This window comes from Garra rufa, chromosome 5 (assembly GCF_049309525.1).
Source record: "Garra rufa chromosome 5, GarRuf1.0, whole genome shotgun sequence".
Classification (NCBI taxonomy): Eukaryota; Metazoa; Chordata; class Actinopteri; order Cypriniformes; family Cyprinidae; genus Garra; species Garra rufa.
Window position 1 is genome coordinate 52,818,675 of NC_133365.1, and position 10,808 is coordinate 52,829,482.

Here is a 10,808-nt window from a genome sequence, read left to right on the forward strand (position 1 = left end):
ATTAAATCAGGACAATCAGCACAATATTTCCTCTGGGTTTTATTTCTCGTGAATGTTTAATTCACATTTTCGACTGTTAGATCTGTAAACTCCTGAAATGGAACCGGTGTGCACATAACTTGAAAACATGATACAAAATTAAATACAAAACTCTTCTGCCTTCATCTTCGTTCTGTCATCACATTAGACCACATGAACCAGACGTATCACAACGTTTGTGATAAATCTAGACACAGATTATTTGCATTTGACGAAAGTGCTGAGATCTTCCAGGAACTTGATGTACTCCTGATGCTCCAGTGCTGTGCTCAACTCCATCAGCTCATCTGCAAATGTGTTGTCAACACCACGGTCAGCCAGGAAGTCCATCAGATGGTCATACAGGGCCTAGAGAGTCAGAAAGGTCAAAGGTCACTGCTCTGCTTCTATTCTCATTTTTTTTCCCCCATTGTAATATTTCTGGATTCCCTTTTCCCCGTTTTAACTTTTCTGGATTGCAATTTAATGATTAAATTAAATTTCAGTAAACTTAATTTTTTTTTTTTTTTTTTTTTTTACAATAAGGCCCTTACAAATCAATTTTATTTTTCCCCCCAAATGCCTTTTTTCTGTTTTAATTTGACTGGATTCCTTCCCCAAAATCAGTGTTTTCTTTTTTCTAATTCCTTTTTTTAAACAATTTTTAAAAAAAGTTAATTTTAATAAATTCCTTCTTTCTGTTTTGCATTTTACCCTATATTGTTGATTCTTTGTTTTATTAAAGCAATTTTTTTCTATTTTTTCTTTGTTTCTTTTTTTTTTTTGCTTAATTTTTCTGGATTCAGTTTTAATAATTAATTTATATTTTTAATTTATTTTTCAGTTCATGATTTTTCATTTCAAACATTCTGTGTTGCCTGCTTTACTTTGTCTGGATTTATGAGTTAATAAAAAAATTATTAACCAAGGTGGTAGTTAAATGAAGACATAAAATATTAACATTTTTTATTAATTAGAAAATTTAAGCAATCTTTATTTTTTTATTTATGATTTAATAAAAAAATGATCAAATGATCAAGTGGTAGTTAAATGAAGGCATAAAATATTTTAAAAAATCATTAATTAGTATATTTAAGCAATCTTTATTTTTTGCTTAATTGTTCTGGATTTAGTTTTATTATTTTAATTAAATTTTAATAATCAAAAAGCAAGTTTATGCTTTTGTGTTGTCTGATTTACTTTGTCTGGATTTATGATTTAATAAAAATCATCAACAAAGGTGGTAGTCAAATGAAAGCATAAAATATAATTTTTTTTATAAATTTGAAAATGTAACTTTCATTTTTCTGCACAACTGAGCTTTACTGTTAAAATTAGATTATAGATGTATTAAAAGCTATGCAAAAAATGCACTTTTAAGGGAATTCTGTTTCATCAAACACATTATGTTGTGTCTTTCAAAGCACAGTAAAGCTCTTACCCAGTCCAGAGAGTCTGTATTGAGAGTGTAACTGGTTTCCTTCCAGTCGACATCTCCCTCCGGCTGGAAGCTGACCTCACGGATGGCGAAGATGTCGCTCTCCTCCTCACCGTCACCGTGAGCGCTCTGCTCAGAGACAAACAGCTTTGGATATGAGATCCAGTCATTGAGTCAGAGGCAGTGACAAAACACACATCTCTTCATTTTGCATGATCTGTACTACAGCTGGACCTTCAGTCACAACAACCCACCTCATCCTCTGGGAAATGACAGTCAAACACTAGTGAATTCTTTGCTCCTGGTTTGGTCACTTCAACCACAAAGTTGGGCGTTGAGACAATTTCAGGCTAAAAAACACAATGGAAACATTAAAAACGTGCCATGATGTGGTCAAAGTAGTGGAGCTGCTCAACTGTTGTTTTTTTTAATGCAATGGCTCTCAACCCCCACTAGAGGGCCTTGGCAAACTTACAAAATGAGCATTCAAATCAGAATCAGGTTATTTATTGTCATTGAACTACATCCAACGACATTATGTATTCCAACGTATGGAGCCACAGTAATTAAGCAAAACAAAACATTAATATGAGACAATAATAATAATAATAAATAATAATAAATCAGACAAAACAACTCAAAATCAAGATATTTGAAGAAGCAGGATTCACACAGTCTTGAAAAATACTGATATATACATACTACCAGTCAAATGGTTTCATATCTCTTCTGCTCACCAAGCTTGCATTTATTTGCTCCAAAGTACAGCAAAAAGAGTATTTTTTAAATATTTGACCTATTTAAAAAATGGGTTTCTATTTTAACATATTTTAAAATGCAATTTATTCCTGTGATTTCAAAGCTGTTTTTTTTTTGCATCATTACTCCAGTCATTAAAAATCACTCAGAAAAAAGCTAAAAAAAAAAAAAAAAACATTTATTATGTTGAAAACAGCTGAGTGGAATTTAATCAGGTTTCTTTGATGAATAGAGGGTTCAGAGAAACAGCATTTGTCTGAAATAGAAATCTTTTGTACCATTATCAATGATCAACTTAAAGCATTCTTGCCAAATTTAGGTGTTCATTTCCATCATTTCTTTCCCCAAAAAATTATACTGACAAGCTTTTGAATGGTAAAGTGCATCATGTTATAAAAGCTTTTTATTTCAGATAAATGTTGATCTTTGGATCTTTCTATTCATCAAATATCCTTAAAAAAATCATTTTTAAATATTTATAATAATATTAATAATAAAATGTATTAGTATAAGAATAATCATCATCATCATCATCATCATCATCATCATTTTCTGAGCAGCAAATCAGAATATTAGAATGATTTCTGAAGGATCCTATGACTGGAATAATGATTTTAAAAATTCAGCTTTGAAATCACACAAAAAAATTACATTTTGAAATAGGAACGTTACTTTAAATGGTAAAAATATTTCACAATTTTACTGTTTTTGCTGTAGTCTTGATTAAATAAAAGCAGGCTTGGTGAGCAGAAGAGACTTCTATCAAAAAAAAAAAAAAACATTTAAATTTACTTACTATAATAATAATAACAGTAAATTATTTACAATTACAAGCACCTAACCCTAACCAAATATTAACCTTAACAGTATACTAAGGAAATAAACCCTAAAGTAATTAATGACTAATATGTAATATGTATGCATGTATGTATGTGTATATATGTATGTGTGTGTATATATATATATATATATATAATTTTTTTTAATTATATATAAGATTTATATATAAAATATTTATTGTTTTCTGTATTATATGTATTTAAAAATATTTTTTAATTAACAGAATTATATTCAGTCTTTAATTGCTTTTGATTCTCTATTGTAAGTTGTTTTAGATAAAAGTGTCTACTAAAAGCATAAATATAAATTGATATTGTTTACTTTCATGTCATTTTAATAATGCATTTATTATTTTTTGCTTATAAGTTCTTATTGCACCCTTACAAACTCTCTGCATTACTAGTAGCACTGTTAAACAACTTTTCTAATCTCAATATATACAATATAATTCTATATTCATTTTATATAATGTTATATTATTTATAATTTAAGTTTTCATTGCTATATGTATTTTAAAAATTAACAGAATTATATTCAGTCATTAATTGCTTTTGTTTCCCCATTGTAAGTTGTTTTGAATAAAAGTACTAAAAGCATAAATATAAATTAGTTTACTTTTATGTTTTATAAAGCAATTTTAATGCATTTAGTATATTTTGCTTATAATTTCATATTGCAACCTTAATTTAAAAATAAAAATCTCTGCAACACTATTATAATGTCATGCAACAACCAAAACTTCAATTTCGTTCATTTCATATGCCATTCTATAATATCCTGGTTTGCTTTTTCAGTATGAATGCACTGTAAGTGTGCAGCAGCTCTACCTCTTCCTCTTGACCCTTCTGCGTCTGCTCAGGCTCTTCCTCCAGCTGCGGCGGGATGCTGTTGTTCACGTTGAATGTGATGGTGACTCTGGCAAACACAAAATCCCACAGGATTTATTACAGTGAAGCGTAAATATGATCATTCAAGCTCTGCAAATGACACATTTATCATGCTTGTGCATGTCTGGAATGCAAAGCAATTGGATAAAAGCATATGCAAAAATCTAAATATATGTTTTGTGCTGTATTGCATCAGACTTTAGGATGTGAAATGGCCGTCATGTTGCCTGCACCATTATCAGTAGGCTTCTGTTGATCTTACTTTTCTCCAGACAGCGAGCGGATGAGTTTGGCTTCTGTGCCGTTAAGCTCGAGCTCCCAGCCGCCGGACATTTTAGGAAGACTCTTGTTCTTCTGGATCTTCTTTTCTTCTTTGATTTCATCAGTGAGGAACTCTCCAAACGCTTTATCACCTGAAGAAGAAGAAACAGAATTAATAAAACACCCAAGACAATATTCATTCATGTGCTATTAACAACACCAGTGCACTAGTAATGAATGTGTGCTTCTGATTCAGTCTCAAGGTCACATGTTTGCCTGATGTATTGCAGGATGTGACATCATCTCATGTAATATTGACTTTATTATTTGAATTAGGTTTTACGTTTATATTTTTGTTGATAATTAAGTCTTTATTTTCATTTTTACTAGTGTCTTTCATACATCAGCATCACTTTTTTTTAGCTTTTTGTTATTTTAGTATGTCAAACTATACCAAGTAAAGTTTTTTTTTTAGCAAATAATTAAAATAAAATGTGTGAAATGTGTTTTTCTAAAAATGTAAAATACCTTTTTGTTAGTGTCCATGCCTTTACCACAAAAATACACTTACTATGGTATTTTTTAGTTAGTGTCTATACCTTTACCATAAAAAAACATTTACTATAGTACTTTAAGTTAGTGTCTATACCTCTACGATGTTACTTTTTAGTTACTGCCTACACCTTTACCATAAAAAATACCTCTACTATGGTACTTTTAGTTAAGTGTCTATACTTTTACCATGTTACCATGAGTCTATACCTTCTCCATAAAAAAACAACACATTTACTATGGTACTTTTTAGTTAAAAGTATATACCTTTACCACAAAAAAAAAAAAAAAAAAAAAAAAAACATTTACCATGGGACTTCCGGTTAGTGTCTATACCTTCACCATAAAAATACCTCTACTATGGTACTTTTTAGGTTTAAGTATATATCTTTAACAAAAAGTACTATAGTAAATGTATTTACTTTAACTAAAAGTACCATAGTAAAGGTGTTTTTATGGCAAAGGTATAGACACTTAACTAAAAGTACCATAGTAAAAAAAAAAATTATGGTAAAGGTATATACTTTAACTAAAAAGTAGCATAGTAGAGGTATTTTATGGTAAAGGTATAGATTCTAACTAAAAATAGTAAAATACCATTGTAAAAGTGTTTTTTTTAAGGTAAAGGTATAGACAGACAGTACCCAAAAGTACCATAGTAAAGGTATAGACACTACCACAAAAAAAACTTTTACTATGGTACCTTTAGTTAAAGTACATACCTATGGTAGACACTAACCGAAAATACCATGGTAAATATATTTTTATGGTAAAGGTATAGCACTAACTAAAAAGTATCATGGTAAAGGTATAGTCTAGCTAAAAGTACCATAGTAAATGTTTTTTTAAGGTAAATGTATAGATTCTAACTAAAGATACCATTGTAAAAGTGTTTTTTTTTAAGGTAAAGGTATAGACAGTACCCAAAAGTACCATAGTAAAGGTGTTTTTTAAGGTAAAGGTATAGATTCTAACTAAAAGTACCATAGTAACTGTTTTTTTTAAGGTAAAGGTATAGACAGTACCCAAAAGTACCATAGTAAAGGTATAGACACTACCACAAAAAAAACTTTTACTATGGTACTTTTAGTTAAAGTACATACCTATGGTAGACACTAACCGAAAATACCATGGTAAATGTATTTTTATGGTAAAGGTACAGACACTAACTAAAAAGTATCATGGTAAAGGTATAGTCTAACTAAAAGTACCATAGTAAAGGTGTTTTTTAAGGTAAATGTATAGATTCTAACTAAAAGCACCATAGTAAATGTATTTTTATGGTAGTGTGTCTATACTTTTACCACAAAAAACACTTTTACTGTGGTATCCTTAGTTAAAGTATATACCTTTACCATAAAAATACATTTACTATAGTACTCTTAGTTAGTGTCTATACCTTTACGATGTTACTTTTTGTTATTGTCTATACCTTTACCATAAAATACCTCTACTATGGTACTTTTCAGTTACATAACTTTACCAAAAAATACATTTCCTATGGTACTTTTAGTTATTACTGATCTATCATGATACATTTACCATGGTTCGTGTGAATATGAAGCAGCATTTACCCTCAGTATGCAGACTCCCGCAGCCGCAGGACACTGTCGGCAAAGCCCGTGTCACTGTGAGCAGCCTCGGCCTGGAGCCTGACGCCGGTCCGCTGTTGCTCAGGCTCCAGATGGATCTGGTGAAGGTTCTGCTGAGGTGCAGCGCGGGTCTGATGGCGGGAGCGGACGGAGCGGAGCTCAGGCGGGCAGCGAGCTGAAGGGCGCGACTCACAGACTTCAACATGACGGCGGTTGTGTTCGGTGGAGACGAGAGCTGCTCACGCTGCTGATAGCGGTTCACACTCAGTAAAACTGACACACACGTGGGGAAGGACACCGTGACCTCAGCACTCTACACCGGAAGCGTTCGGAAGCGGAAATGAGTTAAAAGTCTTGCACGCTGTCAAAAAACATCAACACGTGGATTCAGTAACTACAAGCTGATTAATATAAGCTTTGTTTTATTCTGTTTGTTTGTTTGTTTGATTTTCTAGATTAGTCATGCAGCTTTGTGGAGTTTGTAGCGAGCATGTTCCTAAATACAGATGTCCAGCTTGCAGAATCAGATAGTAAGTCATTTATTTATGTTTGATAACTGCCAGTGTATACCATAAATAAATACGATTATCAGCTCACGTTTGTTTTGGGGACAAATACTGATCAAATGACGCCTTTCTTTTCCTTCTAGTTGTTCAGTGAGTTGTTTTAAAAGACACAAAGATGATGGTAAGTCTCTACTACGCTAATATTCTAATTAATCTAATTATTTAGATTGCTTTTGCATTTATGTATTTGATAGATGCTTTTATCCAAAGCAACGTACTTTGCATTCAATATATACACTTTATTAGTTCATGCATTCCGAGGGAATCGAACCCATGTTACTTTTATTGTTTACACTATTTAATATATTATTATTATTGTATTATTTTATTATTAATTAATTACATTATTATGGTATTATTTAATCATTAAAATATTATTTTTATTATTATATTACTTTATTATTATTTAATTAAATATTATACTAATTATTATTATTGGTATTCATTCAGTTTTTTTTATTTTAACTAATATAAATATTATTATTATATTACTATTATTACTAATTTAAATGATTATTAATAATGGCATTTTTACTGGTAGTATTTATATTTGTTGTTTTTAATAAATTTTTTTTCACTTATTACAATAAATTATATATATTTTACTAATGAATTTATTTGTATTAATTATTATTTATTGTATCGACTGGAATTAATTAAATATTATACTAATTATTATTACTCGTTCAATTATTTTTTTATTATTACTATTATTTTATGGTTTATTATATTACTATTATTACTAATTTATTATTAATAATAATAATACAGTAGTTACTGATGGTATTTATAATTGTTTTTAAAAATGATTTTTTTACTTATTACAATAAATTAACTTTTTTATTATTATTACTGATAATAATAATAAAATCTACAATTTTTATTGTATTGATTGGAATTAAATATGATTATACTAATTATTGGTATTCATTCAGTTATTTTTTATTACTAAAACAAATATAACAATTATAATTTTTATTGATATTACTATTATTACTAGTTTAAATATTATTATTATTATTATTAATATTGTTGTTTTCATACTTTTTTTACTTATTACAATAAATTATATTTTATTATTATTAATACCTATATTAATTTATTTGCATTGATTATTATTTATTGTATTATTTGTATTTAACTTAATATTATTATACTAATTATTATTTGTATTCATTTAGTTATTCTTTTATTATTACTAATAAATATTTGTAGTAGTAGAATTGTTGGTCTTGTAACTGTTTATTATAATTATTATTTGTGCTGCCTTAGAGCACCAGACAAAAACTATTGAATCCATCATTTCTTTTTCGTCTGATAGATTCATGTCATCCAGTTAAAGAATCAGATCCAGCCTCCAGCAGCTCAACACCAGTGACCAGCGGTGAGTAAATTAAATGATCATAAATCAGATTTGTAATAGATATGTTTCTTTATAGATGATCAAGAGAACTTTTCTGTCTCTTTTTGATGATGATTTTGAAGAAAAAAGTTATAAAATGAAATGTTTAATTTTAGCTGAACAGCCGTGGACTGTTGAGGATCTTCTTGATGAAAACAGTCAGACTGACAAAGTGCCATTACAGAAACTTCAGCAGCTCGGTATGAAAAAAGAAAAACACTCTGTTCAGTGCTGTTTATGTAAGATCTGTTACAGATTGTTTTCATTCACTCAGGTGATTCAGAAGCATTGAAGGGGCTTTTGAGGAATCCTCATCTCCGGCGGTTAATGATGTCTGTGGACTCGTCTAAGGATAAAGGAAAAGCTATGAAAGACGCCATGCAGGAGCCGCTGTTTGTGGAGTTTGCAGATCAGTGCTTAAAAATTATTGAACCTACAGAAACACAGAATGACTATGACGATGATGATGAATTCTGAGTGAATTGAACGGTCACATATGGACTTATTACTAACACAGATACATCAAGATTTGACACAGATATTGATGTAATAATGTACACTTTTATACTAAACCAAGGTCTTTTGAATGCAAACAATGTCTTAAAGGAGTTGTTTACCAAAATAAAGTTTACTTGATGAAAATGTGCTCATCCAAGATATAGATGAGTTTGTTTCTTCATCAGATTTAGAGAAATGTAGCATTGCATCACTTGCACACCAATGCAGTGAATGGGTACCGTCAGAATGAGAGTCCAAAAAGCTGATAAAAACATCACATTAATCCACACCACTCCAGTCCATCAGTTAGTGTTTTGTGAAGTGAGTTCTCCATCCATAATGTTGCTTTCTTGTCTGAATCAGGAGAGAAATCTGCACCGATCAAGCAGTTTACAAGACCAAAACAAAAACAAACATGTTGGTGGATTTTGATGCGAGAGACAACAGGAGATGGATTATGGACTTTATAATGTATTTTGGCCAAAAGAGATTAAAGAAATATCTTAATGATGGAATTGTTTCTTAAAAACAAGCACATTTGGCTTCACAAGATATTCATTGATGCACTGGAGTGGATTATTGTGACTTTTTTTTTTTTATCAGCTGTTTGGACTCTCATTCTGACGGCACCCATTCACTGACACCTTTTTCCAAATCTGATGAAGAAACAAACTCATCTACATCTTGGATGGCCTGAGGGAAGAGGGAAGCATTTACACCACTGTTTGTTTTTCAGATGTTCGAAGAGATACTGAGAAAATGGTTTTGTTATAAATAGACATTTTTGAATTTATATTTATATCTAACAACTCAACTTGTACAGTAAAATAGCTCAAGCTTTCATTTAGTATTCCAAAAAAATGTTGAATATTTATGTTTTCTCAACTTATTACTGAGGTTTTGTGTTGTCACAGACACAGCATTAGTAATTAATTGCATGCGTTTATAATCAGTGTTGGGGGTAACGGATTACAAGTAACGCAAGTTATGTAATAATATTACTTTTTCCAAGTAACTAGTAAAGTAACGCATTACTTTTTAATTGACAAGAAAATAGTTTTTCAAAAAAGGAATGCCAGTAACTTTTCCCCCATTTATTAATTAAAAGCTCTCCTGTTCTCATGTTGAGAGAAATTGTGAGTAAGATGTTACTTTAGTTCTAGAATAAATGTGAACATGCATTAATTCATCTCACTCACTAAAAAAACAGATACAGTATTCTTCAAAATGAATAAAAACTCAATTTTTGAAATTCAATGCAAACCTGCAATAATTTAATGTTAAATAATGCAAATATACTTTATGTATTTAATCCCATTTTATTAACTGTTGTATTTGCTGCTGACCTTCGATGATCCAATTCATCCATACTAATAAGCAAAAATGACTCAAGATAATCTAACATTTGTTTTCTTTTTTTTTTATTGCTGAAGTACGTGAATTTACATTCCTCTAAGCCTGAGGCTTTTGCTGTGAAACCTTTGACAAAAATAGAACTGTTTATATTAAAAACAAACCAGCAAGCCCTGCCCAGATTTAAAAAGTAACGTAATGCATTACTTTCCATAAAAAGTAACCAAGTAACGTAATTAGTTACTTTTTTTAGGGAGTAGCTCAATATTGTAATGCATTACTTTTAAAAGTAACTTTCCCCAACACTGGTTTATAATTAAATTTTCAGACTACAGAATGTATGAAAAAGAAACCAAAAACAGAACAGGTCTGTATTGATCTTTATTGGCATTATCAAAGTTTGACAAGTGTTTGATTGGTTTGTTAATGAAGAACAATGTGTTTTGCTGAATGCCCTGAGATTATAAATATACAGACATATTGATTTTTTTTGGTCATAAATGCAGTTTGCACATGCAATCCAAATTTCATAAGCAAAAACACATGATTTAAGGAGGAATTTTGTGTTTTGCTTTTAAGCAGCTGGTATTTGAAAAAAAAAAACATTTCAGTGTAAAACAGCAAATTTGTTAGCAATTACAG

General features: G+C 30.0%; 2 protein-coding genes across 3 annotated transcripts; one reads left to right on the plus strand and one right to left on the minus strand.

The window, feature by feature from the left end:
* Positions 1 to 21: 21 nt before the first annotated feature.
* Positions 22 to 6,600, minus strand: LOC141335430 (complement component 1 Q subcomponent-binding protein, mitochondrial-like). Of its 2 annotated transcripts, none has more exons than XM_073840886.1 (6): positions 6,330 to 6,600; positions 4,205 to 4,355; positions 3,883 to 3,970; positions 1,711 to 1,806; positions 1,460 to 1,585; positions 22 to 387 (listed from the first exon to the last, which is right to left on the minus strand). In XM_073840886.1, the coding sequence occupies exons 1-6, from the start codon at positions 6,550 to 6,552 to the stop codon at positions 238 to 240; spliced, it is 834 nt and encodes a 277-aa protein (XP_073696987.1). In that variant the 5' UTR covers positions 6,553 to 6,600; the 3' UTR covers positions 22 to 237. The 2 variants fall into 2 exon arrangements, with proteins under 2 accessions (XP_073696987.1, XP_073696986.1); XM_073840885.1 differs by having other exon boundaries at positions 1,460 to 1,603.
* A 196-nt stretch (positions 6,601 to 6,796) lies between these two features.
* On the plus strand, positions 6,797 to 8,792 carry LOC141335840 (zinc finger HIT domain-containing protein 3-like). The gene is made up of 5 exons (XM_073841398.1): positions 6,797 to 6,877; positions 6,997 to 7,034; positions 8,235 to 8,297; positions 8,432 to 8,515; positions 8,590 to 8,792. The coding sequence occupies exons 1-5, from the start codon at positions 6,810 to 6,812 to the stop codon at positions 8,790 to 8,792; spliced, it is 456 nt and encodes a 151-aa protein (XP_073697499.1). The 5' UTR covers positions 6,797 to 6,809.
* The last annotated feature ends 2,016 nt before the right edge of the window (positions 8,793 to 10,808 follow it).